This window comes from Neovison vison, chromosome 12, assembly GCF_020171115.1.
Source record: "Neovison vison isolate M4711 chromosome 12, ASM_NN_V1, whole genome shotgun sequence".
NCBI classification, from domain to species: Eukaryota; Metazoa; Chordata; class Mammalia; order Carnivora; family Mustelidae; genus Neogale; species Neogale vison.
The window spans coordinates 3,841,383-3,866,110 of record NC_058102.1 but is presented as its reverse complement, the minus strand read 5'-3'; the positions used below and the strand labels follow the sequence as shown (position 1 = coordinate 3,866,110).

General features: G+C 44.6%; 1 protein-coding gene across 1 annotated transcript in view; it reads left to right on the top strand.

Moving 5' to 3' along the window:
* The window catches only part of ATXN10 (ataxin 10), a 159,327-nt gene that overhangs the window by 23,030 nt on the left and 111,569 nt on the right, over positions 1-24,728 (top strand). Inside the window, exons 3-5 of the mRNA XM_044228553.1 lie at positions 3,437-3,519; positions 14,836-14,932; positions 17,166-17,324. Of these exons, the coding sequence (XP_044084488.1) occupies positions 3,437-3,519; positions 14,836-14,932; positions 17,166-17,324 (339 nt within the window). The remainder of the gene's footprint in view (positions 1-3,436; positions 3,520-14,835; positions 14,933-17,165; positions 17,325-24,728) is intronic.

Sequence of the window (24,728 nt, the reverse complement as noted above, 5' to 3'; positions counted from 1 at the left end):
GGAGGGAAGAGAGGACCTGGACCCTCTTGTTCTTTAAGGAGTGAGTGTCGTGGCTTCATTCCGCTTCTCGTGGCGAAGTGAAGGCAGGGAGCCGTCATGGTTTCCTTTGCTGCTGTAACAGATTGCTGCAGACTTGGTGGCTTGCTTGAGCACCAAATCCTTCTTATCTTCTCTTTCTGAGTCAGAAGTCCAAAATCAGCGAGAACCAGTGGGGCTGGTAGTAGACATTCTTTAGCAGAGAATCCATTCTCTTGTTTTTCTACCTTCTGGAGCCTGCCTGGGTCCTTGTTTGCGGCTCCGTCCTCCCCGCCTCCAAGCAACACCAGAGAATCTTCCAGTGCCTTTGCAGCTCCCACCGTCCTGCACCCCCTGATAAGGACTCTTAGGATTAATGATGCCCACGCCAGTATCTAGGATAATCTCCCCCTCTCAGAACCAGTAATCATACCTAAAAAGTCTCTTCTGATCTATTTTTTTTTTTTTTAAAGATTTTATTTATTTATTTGACAGAGAGAGATCACAAGTAGGCAGAGAGGCAGGCAGAGAGAGAGGGAGGAGGAAGCAGGCTCCCTGCTGAGCAGAGAGCCCGATGCGGGACTCGATCCCAGGACCCTGAGATCATGACCTGAGCCGAAGGCAGCGGCTTAACCCACTGAGCCACCCAGGCGCCCTCTTCTGATATTTTTTGACCAACTTTGATTCTCAGCAGCAGCTGCGGGTCTAGACTCACTTCCGTTCGGTCATCACCCGCCTGGAATCAGTGCCATCAGATCCCGTAACGTAAAGGATTCGGTCCCATAAGATAGCCCCACTTGAGATGCGAACCGGTTGCCATTTCTGCCTGGCTGACGAGTTCTGAGGTTCCCATGACGCCTCTCGGGTTTGATACAATGGTTCCCAGGACTCAGGGAGGCACTTGCCATACGGTTACCAGTTTCCTGTGAAGGACACAACTTTGGGATACCCAAAGAGAGGAGCTACGTAGGGCAAGTGGGTCGCTGCAGGGCAGTCTTGCTCCCTCTGATGTGTTCACGAGCCCACAGAGAAGTTTTCCAAACTTGGCATTTTGTGGGGGTCTTTATGGAGCTTCTGTCACATAGGCTTGATTGGAAAAACTGTTGTCTGTTGGTGATGGAACTCAATCTCTAGACCTTTTTCCTCCGCAGAGGTCTGGAGGTTGGGGCTGAAAGTTACAGTCCCATAATCACTTGGTTGGTCCCTCTGGGGGACAGTCAGCCCCGCTGTGAGGCCATGTGGAGGCCCCATTAGAGCCGCCTTATCAGGATAAACCCATTTGTGGTTGAGAGGGGCTTGCTGTAAATATCAAAAAAACTCCTTATCACACTGGAAATTCCAAGGGTTTTAGGTGCTCTGTGCTAAAAGACCAAAAACATATTTCTTAATATACCACATCTCTTTGGTGATATAAGAGAGCATAATTACAGGTTCCAGAGTTGAGGGTGTGGACATCTTTCGGGGGCCGTTCTCCCCACCACAGTCCACCCTGGAGCCCCTAGAGAGCCAGTATGCAGAATGCCTTCAGCCCTTCCCAGTGCCCCACATTTTTGACCCCGACAACATTAGCTGGAGTCCAGAATCTCATCTAAGTCTCACCAGCTAAAAGTCCCGAATTGCATTACCCAGTTTTCTCAATTACTCACTTGTCAGATTCTAGATGGAGCACATCCATTCTGGGGTAGAATTCCACTGTATTGGTGTGGCTGTGAAACTGGACAGGTTCTCTGCTCCCCAAATGCAGTTTGGGGCAGGCCTAGGGTAACTGTTTTGGACATTATCCTTTGAAAGATGAGAAAATAGAAGGAAAAGAGGAATCACTGATCCCAAGCAAAGCAGTTTCAGAATCCCATCTGGCAAAAAACTCAGTTCGGTTTCCAGGCCTGGGCAGAGTCATCTGTGGCGTGAGGCTGTGCCCTTGGCCCTGCCCTCAGAGTCAGCCTCCCTTTTTCCCTAAGGGAGCATGTGTTTGCACCTGACTCATTCTATCAGCCTACTTCCTGCCAGTAGAATTTTGGGAGTTTGACACTTTTTTTTTTTTTAAAGATTTTATTTATTTATTCGACAGAGAGAGATTACAAGTAGGCAGAGAAGCAGGCAGAGAGAGAGAAGAGGAAGCAGGCTCCCCGCTGAGCAGAGAGCCCGATACGGGACTCGATCCCAGGACCCTGAGATCATGACCTGAACCGAAGGCAGCGGCTTAACCCACTGAGCCACCCAGGCCCCCCCCCTTTTTTTTAAAATTTCATCCTTTCTCTGTGGCTTTTGTCCAAGCTCGCAGACTTTCTTCTCCCGGTAAAACATTTTTAACAACATGTGGGTCTCACGTGTCTGTCATGGGGATTCCCATCGTTAGACAAGAGGGTCCTGCACAGAGCTTTCGTAGATAACCCGTCTCTACTCCTGGGTTCTGCTGAGGTGACAGAAGGGAGTGAGTCCCACCCTAATCTGCTCAAAGAGCCCCTCCTCACCTGGGACTCCACACTGACCTTCTGATTCTTCCCAGGCAGGAGCAAAAGCTTGTCCAGCTAACCCCTTGGCTTTCTCGGCAGAACACGCTTTCTTGCCACTGACTGTCCCAGTTTTAGTGTCTTTTGCCATCTGGCTAGACTGAGAATTCTCTGAAGCAAGACCTGCTTCTCTCTTCATCTCCTTTCTGTTAGGTACAGCAGGAAGCGAAGCACTCAGGTCCCACCTTCATCGTGGCTCAGCTAAACATCCAAGTTCATCATTTTGCTGAGCTTCTGCCCCTGTGGGAAAAGGGTCCCCTTTCCCTGGTTTCCAGTGATCGGTTCCTCACTTCTGAGCCCTCACTGCCTTCGGCATCCACGTGCCCACCAGAAGTCTAAAAGCTTCTAGCATTTCCAAGGCTGCTGTTCTTCTGTCCCCTGCTCCCTGCCAGATTCCAGAGCTGCTCCTACGTGTGCGGATGTTTATACGTGCACCACCGCTTCTGCTTCCCCAAATCTGATCGCTTTCCTCCTGCTGCTGTGACGCGTTACCCAACCCACTTGGTGGCTTCAAACGACACATTTGTTATCTTTTGGTTCAGGAATTCAGAAGGTTGGAATGGGTCACAGAGGGAGGCTCTCGGGGAAAATTCATTTCCTGGCCTTTTCTAGAAGCCGCTGGCATTTCTGGGCTCATGTCCCCTTCCCCAACTCTGACACCCTCTTGTATTCCTCTTTTAAGGTGCTTGTGACCATATTGGGCCCATCTGGCTAGTCCAGGGTGATCTTTCCATCTCAAGATCCTGAATCCACTCACAGCCCGAAGGTCCCCTTTGCCTAGGGGGGTAACACGTCGGCAGGTTATGAGATTATGATGTGGAAAGTTTGTGGCTCTGTTCCCTGGATCATTTGAAACACAGGCCTAAGAAAACTAATGGGTCTGACTCTGTCTTTTTAAAAATCTCCTACAGGAACTTGGATACAATTGGCGTGGCTGTTGATCTGATTTTTCTTTTTCGTGAGCTACGGGTGGAGCAGGAGTCCCTGTTGACAGGTAACTTGTAACTTGTGGGATTCATGGGTTTCTCAGACCTTTGGAAAGGATTTAAAATCCACATCTTAGTTAAAGCAAATGTTTTGTATTTCATGATACAGAGAAACTTATTTGGTGATGTTAGTGAATGATCATAAAAGAAGTTGTCACAGCTTCCTGTCCTCACTCTGTTGTGGGGTGAATTGTGCTCCCGGACTCTCCCCCAGTTCTGTACGGCGGAGCCCCGACTCCTGCCACTTGGGGATGTGACTGTGTTTGGAGACCGGGCCATGAAAGAGGTAAATCCAGTAGAATGGAGTCCTGCAGGCGGGCCTAACCCGTGATGGCTGGGGTCCTTGTGAGAAGAGGAGGTCAGCACACAGACACACACAGAGGGACAACCACACGAGGACATGGCGAGAGGGCCACCATCTGCAAGCCCAGGAAGGGGGCTCAGAAGGAACCAGCCCATCCCACACCTTGATCGTGGACGTTGCACCTCCTTCTCTGAGAAGATAAATCCATTGTTTACACAACCAGTCTGGTGCTTTGTTAGGCCGGCCCTCGCGTAGTCATACAGTGTCTCGTGTGGACAGGGCATGCCTGTCCTCGGTGCCGACTGTGATCTGGACGCTGAGCAAGCAGATAAGAATCTGTCTTCCGCATCATCTGCGCCCCTTCACACAAAGTGTTTGCTCTCTGTTTTTTTGGGCAGCAGTAATTTTTCAGGTATTGTCAAGAAACCGGTAGGGTGTAGGGTTTCGTAGGAAAGTGTTTTTAAGATGTTACAGATTTAAAGATCTTTTTGTAGCTCTATTTTATGATACACCAGAAGCCTCTGTGCTCAAATTGGGGGATAAAAAATTGGTAATAAGGTCCGGTCCAGATTTCACTGTTGCATGGAAAAGCAGCTCTTCTTGACGTCTGGGTGTCGTGTGGTCATTCAGAAGGAGAGTTCAGAATGTAGTGCATTTTATAATGACTGAAAAGTGCTGGTATGATGGATAGTGGGTCCTGTGGTGGACAGAAGTGGGTTTCCCTGGCCACGAAGTATTTCTGAATGAGACACCTGAGAGGAAGCACCAGACGGACGCGGTGATTCAAGGGCCATCAGAGTGGGCCAGCCCTCCCCTGGCGCGGAAGCCCATCCCTGTGTGCCCACTGAGCACCGCGTCTCCTAAAATCGCCCCATCCCTGGGCTCCATCCTTCCATCGCACATCACGTGCCCTCCTGTCTTCCTGGATGCTGGCGGCTGCTCGGCTCCATCCCTGATCGGCCACAGAAGACTTGTGTGATGTTTATGGGGTAAAACAGTGTTTCGCAGGATCAATTCTCTCTTCGCTGAAACAAGTCCATAATCTAACAGAAAACCTCAAGGAGGTGATTTCTGACACTTGTTAGGACCCAGTTTGTCAGTGGTAGAGAAATTGGTTGTGTGGCTGGTGGCCTGGCTTTTCACCACCGATTGGTACCAGCCAGAGAGCACGTCTTCATACACCTGTGTTGTGTTGTGTTGTGTTGGTGTGTTTGGAACGGTTTACGGTTTCGGCAGCTGTGGTGTGTTAGTTTAGTTAAGGAATCCGCCTTTCACTGACCTGCCCTGCCCGCAGCCGACACGTAACCTCTTTAAAGGGAGCAGCCGTGGGGCCTTGAGAGCGTTGGCGGTGCTGTGCAGCCACCATGCGTCACTGCGCGCTTCCGCAGTTCCGAGAGCAGCGCCTCTCCCCGCCGAGCAGCTGCCTTCCGTCCCCCTCCTGTGTCTGTCTCTGGCTTTACCAGTTCTGCTTTCTCATGGCAGTGGAGTCAGAGAGTCATGGGACCGGCGTGTCTGGCTTCGTTCCGGAAGCAGAACGTGTTTCCGAGTGTTTGCACATTGTAGCCGGTACCGGGACCTCACTTACGTGACGACGGACAGGACTCGGCTGTGTGCGTGGCCCACATCTCGTGAATCTCTTCCCTGGCGGCCCTTTGGGTGGTTTCCGCCCTTTGGCCGTGGCGCTGCTGTCGGGCCGTCCAGAAGAGGGCGGCTCCGAGCGAGCCTGTGCACCTGCGAATCGGTGTCCGGGCTTCTGTCCTTCAGCAGTTCTAGCAGTGACATTGTGGGGCCGCTTCCTATTTAAACTGTTAAGGAACCAGACCTTTCTCAGCACCTGTGCTATCTTACATTTTTACCAACAGTGTACAGTATTCCCATTTCTCCACGTCCTCGCCCGTGTTCATTTTCCTTTCTGGGGGGTCGTAGTCATCCCGATGGTTGGGAAGCGGCATCTCATTGTGGTTCTGATTTGTGTTTTCCTCATGATTAATGATGCTGAACGTCTTCTTATGTGCTTGTTTTGGCCATTTGTAAATCTCCTTTGGGGGAAATGTCAAGGTCTTTGCCCAGTTTTTAATTGGGCTGTTTGTCTTTTTGTGGTTTTGTTTTTTTTTTTTTTTTTAAGATTTATTTATTTATTTTGGAGAGAGGGAGAGTGAGTGTTTGTGAGCAGGGGCAGAGGAAAAGGGGAAGAAGCAGACTCCCTGCTGAGCCGGACTCTGGGCTCCATGCCAGGACGCGGAGATCATGACCTGAGCCGGAGGCAGACGCTTCACTCACTGAGCCATCCAGGCGCCCCTGTTGTTGATTTTTAATTTTTTTTAAAATTAAAAAAATTTTTTTTTAAATTTGACATACAGAGATCACAGTAGGCAGAGAGGCAGGCAGAGAGAGAGAGCGGGAAGCAGGCTCCCTGTCAAGCAGAGAGCCCGATGCGGGGCATGATCCCAGGACCCTGAGATCATGACCGGAGCTGAAGGCAGAGGCTTAACCCACTGAGCCACCCAGGCGCCCCTCCCGTTGTTGATTTTTTAAGAGTATGTCTATGTCATGCGTTTTAGCAGTTAGGTGGAGTCTATAGATCCGTTTGGTGAGACTTGCCAAGTTAGCTATACGGAGTCTTCTAGTCCATGAACATGGACCATCTCTCCCCTGATTTAGGTCTTTACTTTTCAGTTGTGTCGGCTTTACGTAGATAATGTGTGCTTATAGGCAGAACTGGAAGGATGTTACCGAGGCGAGGAGGGAAATGGAAGTTAAATAGTATTTCTCTCTTTCTTCTTAAAGAGGGTGGTCCACGATGTTCCTGAATTTGGAATTCCATGTGAAATTTGGATTCAACAATGAAACTTAAAAAAATTTTATAGTGTATTAGTTCAAGCCTAATACAAGCCTTATAAAAGCACTCTGGTTCTTAATAAAGTGCCCATACTGTGTTGTGACTCTTTCTCTGTGAGAACCTTATTCTTGGTGGATTTTTAGCAGCGTATCTGTGCCAGCGTTTTGTTACCACTCTTGAGGTAAAAACTGTAATTACATTGTCAAAATAATATTTAGAGTATTATTTTCAGAGAATAATTGCAGTGGTGTGACGAATATATTATGCTCATCAAATTTTATGTAAACACAAGCATGAGTTATTTTAATTGAATTATTGGTGTTGTTTTTGGCCTTTATTCATTTTTAATCTGTAAAAATAATGTTGGGATTTTGGAATGGTTTTGTAACATTTGCCGTATTTACACAGATCACTTGATAAGCTGTTTGGTAAAAGTAAACTGTCATTAGTACTTGTCTGGGGTTTTCTTTTCTTGCTGCTGGGACATCTTTAAACCTTTTCCTTCCTGGAATTGTGTTCTGATTCAGAGTGCTAATTTTTAGTTGCCTGAATGATCGTTAGGTCAGTTGCCTTTCAGACTAGCTTGTATTGTTGGCGTGTGTGTGTGTGTGTGTGTGTGTGTGTGTGTGTGAGAGAGAGAGAGTGAGAGAGAGAGAGAGAGAGAAATTCAGTTCTACAAGGATTTGAATGTTAACATCCTATTCAGTAAAAATATAAATTGTCATTTTAAATTGTGACTTCAGTTTAAAAATGAGGGTAGAGCTTTTCATTATAAACATTTCCTATAATTTCATTACAAAGTAATTTTTAAAAACTCAGAAAAGGGGAAAGGAAAATAGCCATCACCTGTACGTAGGCTGCTTCAGACAAATGCTTGACTGTTTAATCCTCTGTCAGTATTTGTGTGTATAGGAATGAACCGGTACTTGGCAGTTTTGTATCTTGCTTTTTGTAGATTGTAATGTTAATTCAGTTTTGAAGTTCTTGGTTTATCATTTCTTATCTTTGTATTTCTCAGTATTTCTTCCTATTCTTATCTCAGTGTTTCTGTTTTGGGCCACCATTCCGGAACTCTCTGAGCCTGCGAGTGCTGAGTTCCTGTGAGCAAGTGCTGAGCACAGGCACGTCACGTTATCTTTTCCTTCTTAATCTTTGCAGCCCGTCTGCCTGGGAGGTGTCGGGGCAGCCGGTTCTGTGCCCAGCCCAGGGTTAGCGTGGGTGGGGGGGTTTGGGCAATAAGGCTGGAAGGGAAGGCCGGATCTCGGATCTCGGGAGAGTCTTGAGGATGAAGCGCCAGAGCTCTGGGGCTGGGCCCTCCTCCTGCCCATCCTCCTTCTGCCAAAGCAGAGGTCTAGAAAGTTTAAAGACTTCAGAAGTGCCATGCTCTTAAAATTGCTTCGTGGTTGCTGCACGGTGGGAATCCTTTCATGGAATCTTCCATTTCACCTCCTTTTCCTGCAACTTTTTACCTTCCTGGATCGGCCTGGGTTTCTGGGGGCAGAAGAGCCACCTCTGGCTTCGGCCAGCCTTGCTGCTTTAGCTGTGCAAGTGAGGTGATCCAAGAGCTTTAGTTTGCTTGTGTGTGGAAGGGCTGGCGATGAGCTCAGAAAGTTGTGGTGGGGGTTAGGTGATAGCCGGGTCAGAGCACAGCGCCCGGCACCTGGTAAGTACTCAGCAGGTGCTAGGTACTTTGCCTCTTTGCCTCATTGCTCGCTTCCTGACGCTCTACTCACGTGGGGTTTGGTTCCCCAGAAGCGTCCCGGTCTCTTTCCACTCGGGATCGCATCGCATGCCTTTCCGCCTGCATGGGCTACCCTGGCCCTGATGTGAACCACTTCAAACCCAGTGAGCAAACAGGAGGGTGCGGGTGTGGACACCTCGGCATGCATGCCAGGCATAGTTGGGGCATGGCCCTGGGAGGCTGGGGCTCGGTCAGGCAGTGGCCTTTTAGGTATGGGGCGTGTCCCGAGGAAGGGGCTGGGGAGGGGTGGGCCGGCAGGGATTCACGGTCGTGTCCGGTTACCACAAAGCACAGAAGTATTTTAAGTATTTCCCCGATGAGCTTCTCTCCACCCGTGTGAACTGTACGAATGTTCCTGGCTTCTCTCAGCGCTCCTGGCCTGGTTAAGAGCTGGCGTTGAAGGCACACCGTGCCGAGTTTTGGCTCGGCCCCTCACTTGCTGTCGACCTCGGCTGATTTACTGAATCACTCTGTGCCTCCGTTTCTTCATCTGTGAAATGTTAGATGATGCGGTCTGCCTTATTGTGAAGATAAAATAAGAACGCACAGAAATGACATGTGTGTATCATGCTGGTGATTGCCTAATGCCAGAGACTGTTCTGGATCTTGGGCTGTCGTTATTCAACTCAAGCTCACCCCTCTGTCTCTGTTTTTGCACTGGGTCGCCAGGGCTGGAACGCCACAAACACAGCTGTCCTTTGCTTTCTGTTAGGGTCAGCCAGTGAAGGATGCTGGTGGGAAGCTGGCTGGCGGGAGGAGGGAAGTCGGGACGTGGCCCTTATTCGTGTCCCCCTTGGAAAGCAGCAGCCGCTCCCCCTTTCCAACCTCCCTGTGTTCACCCAGGGGTTCCATTATCAGCTGGTCGGGGCCCTTCCCGAGTCGGAGGCGCCCTCTGTGCTTCCAAGGCCCACACGGTAGCTGGGCAGCCCCTTTCTCCCAAGGCCTGGGTTCCAGCCCTGGAGGGCCGCTGCTGGCTCGGGCTTCTCAGACCCCTACCTGCCTTACTTTGCCTTCGTGCCTTCGGTTCCGAGGGTGGTGGCTGTTTCCTATAGCCTGAATCTCTGTGTTAACCTCAGTGTTGCCTTTGTGGTTTCATTCTTTATATCAGTTTTTCTTTGTTGAAATGAGTACTGTTGTCCGCCTGACTTGGTCCTGACTGATTTAGCGGTCATTGTGTTCTAAGGCCTTTGCTTGGGGCCCTTTTCTCTTGCTTCCGCCGGGACCCCTTCCCCTTCCTCCCTGTCTTCCATGCGTCCCCTTCCTCGTCTTCCTTTTCTCCATCCACTCTGCCCGCGAGGACCCATCCAGGTGATGGAAACCACATCATCACTGGAACAGGGAAAACTTAATGTAGAGAAGCACTGACTCTACCCAGGGCTTGAAGTAACGGGGTTGACTACTAGAAGTACGGACAATGCCGGAGCATACAGGAATTGTAGACACTCTGGGCAGCCAGTACCCCTCGGGCTGAGATGAGTGTCCAAGGGAGAGACTCCCCCTCCCTGGGTCTGAGATCCAGCTCTTTTTGGAGACGGCCTGGTCATGGCTCACTTGTCACGTGGCGAAGTCGCTGAGAGGCCGTGTTGGTGGAACTTGCTGGAAATCCACCCCTAGGGTGCTGGGGAAGTTGCTTTGAAGCATCCTGAGGAAGTTTTTGGCTGCTGGAGACCTCCGGTTGGTCACACCCTGCAGGAGCTCATCCCTGTTATCTCGCCATAGGAAACCGGCCAGGAGAGTCCCGGCCAGGAGAGTCGCCCGGAACCAAGTACCTGCATACCTTCCACCAGGCTTCTGTAGACAGAGGAGGCTGAACTTGCCATTTTTCTACTGAATTTGTCCTGTTGACTGATTTATAAAGGCTGTTTGAATCTTTGGATAAATCCTGTGATACTTAAGTGTTCCTGTTACGTTTTTGTCTCTCTTCCTATTCTGTGGATAGTGTTTTTAAAATACTCTAAAGGATATCTTCTGAGGAAAAAAAAAAGTGTTCTTAGGTTTTTTTTTGTTGTTGTTTTTTGTGTTTTTTAAAGATTTATTTGAGAGAGAGAGAGAGAGAAAGAGCACACAAGTGGTGAGGGGAGGAGTAGAGGGAGAGGGAGAAGCAGACTCCCCATTGAGCAGGGAGCCCGACGTGGGGCTCGATCCCACGACTCCCGGATCGTGACCTGAGCTAAAGGCAGACGCTTCACCAACGGAGCCACCCAGGCACCCAAGTGTTTTAACATTAAAGTTTAGTTTGTTAATGTTTTTCTCTGGTGTTATTTTGTGTGTCTTGTTTAAAATGTCTTTTTATTCTGTAGTGTTGTTTCCTAAAAGCTTTCTATTTTTTACTTTTTTCAGTTTAGGTTAGTACTTGGAATTGAGTTTTCTGTTTTATAAGAGGAAGGAGTCCAATTTCCATTTTTCCGTACTGGTACCCAGTCGTCCCAGTGTTATTTTTTGAAAAGACCATTTTGTACTCAATAATCTGTTGTCGCATCTTTCGCCAGTTTCGGTTTGAGTCTCTTTCTTGTTCTTTTCTGTTGGTCTGTTTATCTCCTCCTGCCCCAGTACCATACTGTTACATACACTTGCTTACTGTTTTGTGAAAACAAATCCTCTTACCTAATGATTCTCAACAGCTTCTCAGCTGTTGGCCCTTTGTATAGTGGCAGATTTTAGAGTCATCTTGTCACGTTACACAGATACCCACACAAACATAGGCACAACCTCTGATTGTGTAAAATTACACATATGCACGTACACATACGCGTGTGTGCAGACACGCACATACACACCCTGTTGGGATTCGGACTCAGATTGCACTTACTCTCTAGAGAAGAGTGGATTCCTCTACTCTGTGATCATGGTGTGATTCCTCACTCAGTCAAGTTTTAGAATTTTTTGCGTAGTGGCGCTGTACATCCCTTACAGCTGTATTTTTGATGCTTTCATACATGGTCTCCTTTCTTGATTTTTTTTTTTTTTTGCTTGTTCTCTCTATGTATGGAAATATTGACTCTAATTTAAAAATTTATTTTCAGTTATTTATTTTTTAAAGGATTTTACATATTGATCTGAGAGAGTGTGTGCACATGCCCGAGTAGGGAGAGGGGCAGAGGGAGAGGGAGAAGCCGATTCCCTGCTGAGTGGGGAACCCAGCCTAGGGCCCCATTCCAGGATCCTGAGATCATGACCGGAGTCAAACTCAGATGCTTGACTCACCGAGCCACCAGGTGCCCTGCTGACTTTTTAAAATACTGACTTTGTATGGAGCAACTTTGGTGACTCTTACTAATTCAGACAACTTACATACTTAAAAATACTTTCCACGTATAGTAGAAATGACACTTCAGCTGTGGGGGGGAAAATAGTTTAGTGTCTTCTTTTCTAGTGTTTGGCTATCCTTAGTCTTACTGGCCTGGATTTTCAGGAGAATGTCGACCAGAAATGGTGATAGCAGGTATTTCTGTCTCCATCCCTTTCAGAAGGCTGTCTCTCTCTAGTTGGCTATGAATTATAATGTGTTGTCGATTTTTTGTGGGCTGCCCATTTTTAGGTTAAAGAAGCCCTCTGGTAATCTTTCGTGGCTGTTAGTTGTTTTGTTTTGTTTGTTGTTTGAAAATGAATGGGTGTTGAATTTTACCATCTCTGTGTTCCCTGCGTTTTTTGAGATTTTTCTATGTTTCTGTCCTTTGTAGGTTCATGTGGTCGGTTACAAATTTTGACTTTGTGATAATAAAGCAACTGGCAGTACAGCTGTAAGTTCACAGCTTCGTCATTCTCTATACAACTGGATTCAATTTGAAATATATTTTCAGTATTTTTTACATTCCGTTCTCTTCCTTTTTCCTCCTCTGCTTGTTCCGACTTGGGTATCATAGTTAAGCAAGCCTCACCAAGCTGGTTTGAGGGTCTGTTCTCTCTTCTGTCCTTTGGAAGAGTTGTATAAATTGGAATTATTTCCTCCTTGAATGTGAATGGGTAATAAAGCTGCCTGGGTCTAGGATTTTTTTTTTTTTTTCTTTGTGGGAAAATTTCTGGTTGCTGATTTGAAGACCTTAATGGTATAAGACTGCAGGCGTTCCCTGAATTTTTTACAGAGGTGCTTTTTCTTAGCCGTATTCTAGGGTTTTGTTTATTTAATTTAAATTTTCAAACAGTGTGGCCTAAAGGTATTTGTAGTATCTTCTGACTTTCTTTTTTGATGTCTGCAAGATCTATGGCCGTGTCCTGTTACTTCTGAAAATTTAACGTCTTTATTCTTCGTGGCTTTTCTCCTTTTTGATTAGTTTTCTCAAAGGTTAGTCAATATTGAGCTTTTTGAAGAGTCACATCTTGGATCTTGATGTTCTCTTTTTATGACTGCTTTCAATTTTAATAATTTCTTGCTCTTAATCTTTTTTTCTTCCTTTACTGTTTTGGGTTGTTTTATTATTCTTTCTGTAATTTCTTGAAGCAAATGCTTAGCTTATTTTCTTCATTCTTCTTTCCCAAAGTATGCCTTTTATTTTTTTAATTTTTATTTACTTGTTTTTTTCAAAGTATGCATTTTAAAGCTATGAATATTCCTCTGGGTACCGTGTTAGCTGCATCTAGAAGCTTTGGCTTCTGGCATCTTTGTTGATTGAATATTGTATTTCCATTGTGATTTCTTTTCTGTCCCCATAGGTTATTTAGGGTCTGTCTTCTACTTTTAAATATGTGGGGATTTTCTATTCATTTTGGGGGCTTATTTCCCGCAAGTAATTATATATAAACATAATTGTGATGCAGTAACTGAGTATTATCTGTATGTCAGTTTTTAAAAATATGTTGAGGGAACCTGCATGGCTCATTTGGTTAAGCATCTGCCTTTGCTCAGGTCGTGATCCCAGTGTCCTTGGATTAAGTCCTGCATCAGGCTCCTTGCTAATCAGGGAGCCTGCTTCTCTCTCTGCTTTCTGCTCCCGTGACTCTCCGTGACACGTTTTCACCATCATAGTATCACACAGAGTAGTTTCACTGCCCTCAAGTTCCCTGTGCTTTGCCTTTTCACTGTCCCTGCCTTCCTTCCAGGCAACCATGGATCTTTGCAATGTCTCCCTAGTTTTGCCTTTTTCAGAATGTCATAGTTGGAATCATATAGTGTGTGGCATTTTCATTGACGTCTTTCACTTGGTAATGTGCGTGTAAGTTTCCTCCATGTCCGTTCATGGTTTGATGCTTATTTGTTTTCAGTGCTGGATGTATTTCATTGTCTCCTTGGACCACAGCATGTTTATCTGTTCACCTATGGAAGGACATCTTGGTTGCTTTCATTTGGCAATTATGAATAAAGCTGCTGTAAACATTAATGTACAGGGTTTTGAGTGGACATAAGTTTTTGGTTACTTTGGGTAAATGCCAAGGATTTTGATCATTGGATTATACATTGAGAGTATGTATAGTTTTGTAAAAAACCACTCAGTACACTGTCCTCCATGGTGGCTGTGCTCTTCCACCAGCCGTGGACAAGCATTCCTGTTGGTGCACATCCCAAGTGCTGTCAGCATCCTAGGTTTTGTCCAATATTCTGCACTTTTATTTGGTGAAATATTCTGTATCTATCAACTAGGTTGTTATTAAATGCTATTAAAGTTTTCTAAATATACTGATCTTTTGTCTGCTTGTTTTATAAGTTACCCAGAAAGATGTGTAACTACTGCTAAATTTAATGGTGGATTTTTTTCTTTCTTCTGTGCTTTTGTCAGTTTTACACACATACGTACATATGAGTCCATATAATTAGATGATTATAATTTAAAATTGTTATCTCTTCCTGGTGAATTAAGTCATTCTGAAATGGACTTTTTTTTTAAAGTATATCTTCTTTAGTAATATCTGTACCCAATGTGGTGCTCAAACTCACAGCCTTTGAGATCAAGAGTTGCATGTTCCACTGACAGCCAGCGAGGCACCCCTGAAATGACTTTTAATAATAATCTCCAATAATGCTTTTTGCCTTAATGTTTATTACATCCCATTTTAAGTGATGTATGACTTCCTTTTTAGGCTGATTTTGCCCAATATATCTTTTTACTATTTTTTAACTTTAAATATTACTATTGTCTTATGTTTTAGATGTAATTTTGAAATAGCATTGTTAGATTTTACAAAATCCACTCTAAGAGTAGTTCTCTCGATCGGAACACACAATCCAGTGATATTTAATGTAAATTTGGAGGTATATTTTGTGTACATTTACAGTCTTTTTAAGAAGTTAATTATTTTGTCTAGTGTACATTGTTTTGGTAAGGCATTTTAATATTAAGTTTGTGCCCAAAGTTTCATTGTGGTGAAAGACTTTATATAGGTAAAAGAAGCTAACAAAAACTTCCTGTTTAATAATCCAGAATGTTTTCTTTTTATTAAGATACGTTTATTCAGTATGTCAAAAAATTTTTAAATTGTATCTTTTTTTACTTTTTATAAATCCTCAGCTTTTCGCTGTGGCCTGCAGTTTCTAGGCAACATCGCCTCGAGGAATGAAGATTCCCAGTCCATTGTTTGGGTGCATGCCTTCCCAGAACTCTTTCTGTGAGTATATTGATAAAAGGATTTCTGACTTCTGAAAAGACTGTGTTTATATCATTCCATTTACATGAAGTTCAAAAATAGGAAAAACTAACCTTTAATGATAGAATTCAGGATAGTGGTGGTGGTTGGTGGTTGGTGGCAGGTTCAGGAGGAGCTGGGAGAGGTCATGGGGAGTCTCCTGGGGTTCTGGGAATGTTTCATGTCTTGGTCTGGCTGGTAGTTATAGAAGTGTGTCCATATATAATAATTTTGGGGGCTGTACACTTAAGATTGACGCCCTTTGTTGCATGTCAGTTGTATTTTAAGAAAATAGAAATTTTGATTAAGAAGTACTAGGTTTATTATAATTGGTAAGAAAAACAAATTTATAATAAAAAAGCCATAAACCCAAGTATGGGCAATGAATAGTCATTTATTTATTTAGTGAGCACTTACTTTTATTGGGGGAAGGGTAAGGGGAGAGGGAGAAAAAATGGGGTGGAGGGCTGGGGATGAGGGAGAGAGAATCTCAAGCAGGCTCCATGCCCAGCGTGGAGCCCAGCGTGGAGCTTGAACTCACGACCCTGACCTGACCTCAGCCAAAGTCAAGAGTCAGACACTTAACCGACTGTGCCACCCGGGCGTCCCTGCCAAGCTCTTCTTTTATACATGGCCCAGGGCTTTATGTTTTGGTAGATCTGGAGAGCTGTAAGATGTGGACAACCAATCTCTTGGTCTGGATTGGTTCACGGTGCTTTTCCTGGGGATTACTGTTTGTTTTGACCAGCTCTGTTGGTTCGTGAGAAGTTGAGCACAGAGATAAGAGGTGAGTAGGTGGCAGAGGAAGAATAGGTAATAGGAGGGGCACTGAGCGTGGGAGGCCTGGCTTCTCATCCAGGTGCGGTTACCAGCGAGTGGGGTGTCTTTGGTTGTGGCAACACTGTAAGCTGTAGCGTAGGAGTAGTTGTCCACGTGCCCTGGGCTGGGCGTTCTCTGTCCCGGTCAGCAGCCCTGCACGGCAGGTGGCGCTGTCCCCTTTGGGACAGGTGGGGAAGCTGACACTGCTGGTAGATGGCCGAGCTGCTCTTTGGATCCAAAGGCTGCACCTGTTCAGACAACAGCTGCCTAAAGTCTCTGCCACCTTCCCTGGTGGTGGAGTGTTCTGGGCTGTGTGGAAAGGGTGATGTTCAGATCAGATCAGCTAGGTAGAAACAGATATGATTCACCGAGTCTGTAACTGGCCCTTAATTATTGGCAGATTCCTGCCAATAATTAAGAGTTGGAGGCCTAAAATCTTTACAATTAGTGATAATTAAGCTTAGGTAGAAGAAGCAGAGGAGAGGCCCTTCAATAGGGTGCTCAGAGAAGTTAAGACAGCTTACAGGGTGGTTTTACTGACAGTGTCAGATTTGATCCTCTCTGAAGCCCAGTAAGATAGGCCAAGGAGGTCATTGTATTCCATTTTTATATCAGAAAACACATGGAAAGAGGTTGACTTCACTCTGCATGGTATACTATGCATGTATATATGCATCAAAGATACTCTGCATAGATCTTTGAGAGAAATATAACCAAATTTGAATTCCAGCTTTGGAAGGCACTGGCTTTGTGCCCTTGGGCAAGTAAAGTCAATACAGTCTTTGTCTATAATAGAAGGATGATATCTCCTCCAGAAGGGTCTTATGAAGTTGCACTGAAAAAAAAAAAAATCCTGCTATAGTGCATGAGCCATAATGTTAGTGACGATTGATGAATCAGTGACCTTGCTGAGATCACACAGCTGGTGGGGGCGGTGAGGCAGGACTCCCACTGGTGCTCCTGCCTCCACATTCTCTCTCTCTCTCGTCGGGATACCATCTTCCCTCTGAATATTCTGTCCCTCGTAACTAGTGAAGGAATTCCTGTCGATAATGACGTAACCTGTTTTGCCTTTGATTTTTTTTTTCCTAACAAGAGTGAACATTTTAATATTTTGTAAATGTAATCATTATCTTTCTCTTTAATCAGATGGTATTTGCTTTTGAGTCGTACATCAGCTGCATCTTTAATATTGGATGCTTTGTGCTGTGACTCGTTTTACGTTGCTGTTTTTACAGTAAATAGTGTATTTGTTTCAAAGCGTTGTACTTCATTAAATCCTTAAAAACATCAGTAGGCACTGAATTTGTTAATGGGATGATTATTATGTATGTGTTGTAATCATATCTTATCGTATTGCTGAATGGGCTCACACTCTCATTTCTTTATTTGGAAGGTCTTGCTTAAATCATCCAGACAAAAAAATTGTCGCCTACTCATCAATGATTTTGTTCACATCCCTGAATTCTGAGAGAATGAAAGAACTGGAGGAAAATTTGAACATTGCCATCGATGTCATCGAAGCTCACCAAAAGCAGCCTGAATCCGAATGGCCGTAAGTTTCTTGTTAGAAATTTGAATGCCTGAAATTAGAAGTTAGAAATTAGAAGTTAGAAATTTGAATGCTTCTCTACTTGCTTATTTAAGATTTTTCTTTGTCCTTTCAGAAGTTTAATTATGATGTCTTGGTGTGGAATTCTTTGGGTATATCCTCTCTGCGTTCTCTAGACTTCTTGAATCTGTAGGTTTATGTTGCCAGATTTGGGGAGTTTCCAGCCACTATTTGTTTGAAAGTGGTTTTTTATTTTTATATATTTTTTTAAAGATTTTATTTATGTATTTGACAGACAGAGATCACAAGTAGGCAGAGAGGCAGGCAAAGAGAGAGGAGGAAGCAGGCTCCCTGCTGAGCAGAGAGCCCGATGCGGGGCTCGATCCCAGGACCCTGAGATCATGACCTGAGCCGAAGGCAGAGCGTTAACCCACTGAGCCATCCAGGCACCCCACCAGCCACTATTTATTTGAATCCTTTTTCAGCTTCTCTTTTGTGGCCTCTGTGTCAGGCCACAGAAGGCCAAGGCTGAGGCTGATTGTAATCAGTAGAGACACAACAAGCCACTGTTAGATTTAGACAGTTTATTACTTACGTGGACGAGGAGGAGAAGCCTTGATCCTTGTCCCACATATTGACAAGGCACCGGAAGACTGGGACAGTGACTGTAGGGAGATGCCTCATTGCTTGAAGTGGTTTTACATTCTGAGGAGGTGGGCAGACATCTCCGAATCTCATCAGAAGGACATCTCATCCGAGTGTCCCTAGCAGCCGCCCACGGGGCAGGAAGGAGACCCCCTCAGAGATCAGGCTGCCTCGCCTCGGGTTCTGGGAGGATCACAGGCTTTTGTCCGCATGGCCTGTGGGCATGTGTGGGAGGCCGCAGGGCCCTCGGAGCAGTCCCTGTAGTCTGGTGACACAAACCTTCATCTTCCGTTGTTGCGCCACAGGTCCCCGAGGCTCTGCTCAGGGTTTTATGTTCCGTGTTTTGATGTTGTTGTTTGCATTCCTTCTTCTCTCATGCCAGTATCTCACTGTCTCCGTGACTGTAAACTGTGGGTCTTCCAACTTTGCTCCTCTTTTTCAGGATTTTTTGGGGCTGTTCTGGGTCTCTTGTGTTATATTAATTTTAGGATCAGCTTTTCAGTTTGTTCAGAGGGACAGCTAGAATTTTGGTAGACAGTACCTGGATCTATAGATGACTCTGAGAAATACTGTCGTTTTCACTAGATTAAGTTTTCCAGTCCATGTGGAGGGGTATCTTTCCACTTGCTTAGGCCTTATTCATTTCTTCAGTGAAGCTCTGTAGTATGTTCGTATGCAAGTCGTACCTAGCTTTAGTTCCATTCATTCTAAGTATTTTATTTTTGATGTTATTTAAGGGGAATTGTTTTAATTCCATTCATGCATTGTAAACAGCAAGTATATAAAATATGGTTGATTTTTTTTTTTAAAGATTTTATTTATTTATTTGACAGAGAGAGATCACAAGCAGGCAGAGAGACAGGCAGAGAGAGAGGGGGAAGCAGGCTCCCTGCTGAGCACAGAGCCCGATGTGGGGCTCGATCTTAGGGCCCTGGGATCATGACCTGAGCTGAAGGCAGAGGCTTTAACCCACTGAGCCACCCAGGTGCCCCTGGTTGATTTTTCTTATATCCTGTGACCTGAGCTGAACTCGTTTATTCTGATTTTTTTTTTTTTAAGATTTTATTGATTTATTTGAGAGAGAGAGTGAGAGAGCGAGAGAGCATAAGAGGGGAGAAGGTCAGGGGGAGAAGCAGACTCCCCGAGGAGCTGGGAGCCCGATGCGGGACTTGATCCTGGCACTCCAGGATCCCTACCTGAACCAAAGGCAGTGGCTTAACCAGCCGAGCCACCCAGGGTCCCCCGTTCTGATGTGGTTTTTTTTTTGTGATTTTTTTTTTTTTTAGGACTTTGTTTATACAGGATCATGTCATCTGCAAATAAATAGTTTTACTTTTTTCTGTCCAGTTGGGTTGCCTTTCTTTCTTTTTCTTACGCAGCTGCTCTGGTACAATGCTGAGTAGTCGTGGAGGGCAGACCTCTGTGTCTCACTCCTGATTTCAGGTGGAAGGCGTCTCACCACCGAGTGTGAAGTATGGTTCTCCATAGTTACCCTTCTTCCGGGGGAGGAAGGTCCCTGTACTTACTCCTAGCTGGTTGAATGTTTTTATCATGGAAGCTGTTAGATTTCATCAAGTGCTTTGTCTGTGTCTGTTGAGGTTTTTGTTCTTTATCTTATTGCTATAGTATATTATGGTGCTTAATTTCGTTTTATTTTAATTTTTTTATTTTTTTCTGAGATTGACTGCATGCATGTTGTGGGGGAGAGGCAGAAGGAGAGGGAGAGAGAATCTCAAGCAGACTCCAAGCTCAGTATGGAGCCCAGTGGGGGGCTTAATCTCACAACCTTGAGGTCATGACCTGAGCCGAAATCAAGAGTCAGACACTTAACCGACAGAGCCACCCAGGTGCCCCTAATTTTGTTTTATTTTAAACCAACTTGTCATTTCTGGGATAGATCCCACCTGCTTATGGCATATCATCTCTGTGTGTTGTGAATTTGGCTTGCTCATGTTCTGTTAGGGACTTCTGTGTCTATGTTGATAAGGCATATTGGGCTGTAGTTTTCTTTTTCTTGTGATGCCTTTGCCTGGTTTTGGTATCAGGTTAACACTTGCCTCACAGAGTGAGTTGAGAGGTGTTCCCTTCTCTTATGTTTGTTTTTTGTTATTTTGGGGAAAAGTTTACAAAGGACTGGTGTTAATTTTTCTTTAAACGTTTGGTAGAATTCACCAGTGAAGCCCTCTGGTCCTGGGCTTTTTTTTTATTGTGGGAAGGTTTTTGATGACTCATCCAGTCTCTGCTTGTTGTTATAGGACTGTTTAGATGGTTTACTTCTTCTCGGGTCAGTTTCAGTAGTTTGTGTCTTTCCCGGAAAGACACTTGGCCACTTGGCCCAGGCAGACTGATCTGTTGGCACAGTTATTCATAGTACTCCCTTATGATCCCTTTTTATTTATGTGAGGTTGGTAGGAATGTTTCCTCTTTGTTCCTGATTTTAGTAATTTCGGTCTGTATTTTGGTTGTTCCAGCTCAAGATTTGTCAGGGTTTTGATCTCAGAGAACCAACTTTTGGATTCATTGATATTTTTTTCTTTCCCTTTTCATTTTCTATTTTCTATTTATTTCTGCTGTGATCCTTATCCTTCTTATCCATTTGTGTTTAGTTTGCTCTTTTTACTAGTTCTTAAGATACTGAAAGTTCTGGTTATTGCTGAAAGATTTTTTTTTAATGTAGGTATTTACATCTATAAATTTCTTTTTTTAAAGAATTTTTTTGGGACGCCTGGGTGGCGCAGTTGGTTGGACGACTGCCTCCGGCTCAGGGCGTGATCCTGGAGTCCCGGGATCGAGTCCCACATCAGGCTCCCAGCTCCATGGGGAGTCTGCTTCGCTCTCTGACCTTCTCCTCGCTCATTCTCTCTCTCACTGTCTCTCTCTCTCAAATAAATAAAATCTTTAAAAAAAAAAAAAAAAGAATTTTTTTAAAAATTTATTTATTGGACAGACAGAGATCACAAGTAGGCAGAGAGGCAGGCCGAGAGAGAGGAGGAAGCAGGCTCCCTGCTGAGCAGAGAGCCAATGCGGGGCTCCATCCCAGGACCCTGGGATCGTGCCCTGAGCCTAAGGCAGAGGCTTTAACCCACTGAGCCACCCAGGCACCCCTAGAACTGTAAATTTTTTTGTAAGAGCTATATCTCATATATTTTTATCTTAATCCATCTCAGGTTATATCCGATTTCTTTTACAACTTTTTTCTTCGACCTGTTGGTTATTTCCAAGCTTGTTAATTTCCCATATTTCTGTACTTCCCAAATTTCCTTTTGCTCTTGAGTTTTAGTTTCGTTCCATTGTGGTCAGAGAACACACTTTATAAAATTCTGTTTTTAATTTTTAAATATATTGAAGCATGTTTTATGGCCAAGCACCTGGCCTGTCGTAGAGCCTGTCCCACCTGCATGGAGAGGATTGCGGGTTCAGATTTTGGTCCCGTGTAGACGCCTGTTGGGCCTTCTGTTTCTTGGTGGTCTTCCATCCACCTGTTCCGCTCATGACTGGAAGTGGACCATTTTCTGTTTCTTTAGTCAGATCTGTTGGGTTTTGCATCTCTTCTTCCCAGGTTCTGTGGTTAGGTGTACATGTTTATGTTTGTAATTGTTACGTCTTATTGAATTGACCCTTTCATCATGATAAAAATCACCAAAGATGTTGTTGTGCTTTGTTTTGGTCTCCAGTTTTCCTGAGGATCTACTTCTGTGCATGTTTTCACGGACAGGTCAACGTGTTCAGAGCACAGGTTGTGTCCGTGTGTGGTGCCTTGAGCTGACATTAGTGCCACTTGCATTTCAAGGGCGAGGAACTGGTTTTCTGAGTTTGGGTCTATTTCAGCATAAGCTTTATTGTTCTATTGAAATTGTACCTAATTTTTAAATTATTTATTTTTCCGAATATTTATTTGTATTTGAATTACCAAGTGCACGCAAACACAAGTTGGTGCATGAAAATAGTATGATATGGTGCTTGACTTAGATTACCTCCCTCCAGATTCTGATGCTTCGTAAACACGATGGATGAATCCTTAGCGTCTGCTTACTTAGAAACGTTTTCTGTAGCTGAATTCTGTTTCATTTAAGTATCTTAGCTCACAGGAGGTTTTCTGGCAGCATTGGGGTAAAGGGCAAAAGATGGAATCCATTTCCATCTCAAGTTCGAGCTCAAGTTCGAGTTCTCAGAGGTCAGCAGGTGGAGGTAGGCAGGACAAAGGACGGGAAGGAGTGGTAGTAGCTGATGTCTTTAACTGCACAGCAGTGACGCTTTGATGCGTGGGAGAGGAGATGTGCATTTGCTTAACAGAAACAGGATACTGAAGTATGGGCATACTTCACAGGTACTGCATGTTCAGTTCCAGACCTCTGCAGTGCAACAAAAGCCGGGGTAAGGAGAGTCAAATTAAGTTTTCGGTTTCCCAGTGCACGTGAAAGCTCTGTTCACAGTATAGCATACTTTAGTAAGCGTGCAAGAACATTTTCTCTTGCAAAAACAGAGTACATACCTTAACTTAAAAAATTCTTTCTTGCTACAAAATGCTAATCATCAGCTTAGCTTTCAGTGAATGATAATCACTGATCACAGATCTTCGTGACAAATAAATAATAAAAAAGTTTGAAATATCGTGAGAACTACCAGAATGTGACCAGAGACACGAAGTGAGCAAATGCTGGAAAACGGGTGCCAGCAGACTTGCAGGCACAGGGTTGCCACAGACCTTCAGTTTTTAAGAAACGCGTTCCTGGCGAAGCGGAGTGCAGCGAGGCTCGGGTCACACGAGTTACGCCAGCATCCAGAGGCTTCCAGCAAAACTGTCTACTTTCTACCGTTAAATATGAACCCATCTCTGAAAATTAGACAGCACCCACTCTTTGCCCTCCCACCTGCTAACATTAGGGATGGCTGACAAAGTACAAAACTGGATGGTGCTCGAATTCATGGGTTTAGTGTCTTTTCTTGGAAAGGGACAAATGTAAGGTTTCAGTCACTGGGTCTTTTTTGTTTAGGTATACCAGAGACACAGGAAAGTGTGGGCGCACTGGAGTTATTGGGATAATGTCCTTCTAAAAATGTTTGCTCCTTTTGTTTGTACGTGTGAGGGATGTTTTTGTGCTCTTAGATAACCCGGGATGAATCCATGGGTTGGGTTTGGGTGTTTGAATTCATCTGGATCCCACAGCCCAGGAAGGGTACCCGGGAGGTCCTGGCTCCTGCGCTATCTTTTTCAGAGATTATAACTCATTTGTTTTCTAGTAGAATTGTCTGCCTTACGTTCCTCACATTCGACCCCCTGAAGAGGTTATTTACCCGTCAGACAGGAGACCATTTGTTTCTATGGCGGCTTTGGGTGTTTTGTCTCGATTGCTGACGGAAGCAGCTGTGGGCTTGATTTCCCAGAAATCAGAATAGGAGAGTGGCATCCGTTTTCTGGAGCAGTGTTTAAATCAGATTCTTCATTTAATTAGGGAACTGTACAAGAGTTTTCTGGGTTTTCAGAGTCACTGAAGTCTGTTTTATTCATATGTATAGCTTTGATATTGTATGCTTATATGGAAATGAAAATAATAAATGGCTCATTTGAAAAAGACTTCCCTAAAACCTGGACTGCAGGAATACCTCTGTTTACCGAGATCATAATCTTTGTATTTTTTTTTTTTAACATATGCTCCTTGAGGCTTAGAGAGATGGCTTTTAGCACCTTCTACATGACGTAGAAACAGTGCAGTGTGGATGGTAATTAGCTTGTCTGTAACTGTTCATGCGCTTTAACACCCCTGATAAATGAGGAAGACTGAGAGAAAGAAGGAGATGGAAAGACGGACCTTCGTGCATTTTGGATTGTAGCCAGTATGGAAAATGATGTAAAAATGTGGTCAGTGCTTTGTGAATGTTAGCTTTTCTGCAATCACATTTAAATGATGAATTTCAAGATTAGACTCCAGAGTTTTGCCTCTGACTGCCTGTGTGAGTCAGTTTTGGCATCAGAAACAGAAAGTAGTAGATGAAGCAAGCCTGTGACCCTCATGTGCACAGAGGGAGAGAATTCAGCTTCTCTGTGTGTGTGTGTCTGTGTGTGTCTGTGTCTGTGTGTCTCTATGTGTGTGAAATTCAGGACTTAGCAAACATAAAACTTTTCTAGCTTTTTCTTTTCGTAAAAGAAATTTGTTTCTCTGATGCCTTTTCTACTCTACTTCTGCCTTTGCTAGAGAATATTTGTGACGCTCCCCCAAGGCCATCTGTCATATTTTCCATAGTTTGAAGTGTTACTTGAGTCTTACGGTCTCTAGATGTCCTTGTGGCATTTTAGGTTTCCCATTAGTGGAACCCCACCTCCCTCACACAGGACTACCACAGAATTTCTGAATTTGCAGACATAGCTGTTCTGCATGGGAATTCAATCACAAATTTCAAGTCTGTTACTTAGAAAACATTGACCATGATTGGGTCTCGCATCTTTGTCTTTCCCTTGAGCAGATGTTTGGTGAGAAAGTAACTGCAGTGAATTCTGAATGAAAGCTGAGAATTTTGCTTGTAACTTCAGGCAGCGTGCTGGGATGGAGAATATATTATATTTAGAAAAACAGTCTCAGCAGCGAGCACAGACTTACCCGTAACTGACAGCCGTACAGTTACCACTTTCCAGTTCTAAGAGAAAATCTCCCTCCCATGGCATCTTGTGCGCATTGCCCTGTGTGTGTGTTGGCCATCGGTACTCTCTGCTGAACGTTAGCCCATAAGGTGTAGCCAAGAGCTCTAGTGGTTCGTATGGACGTC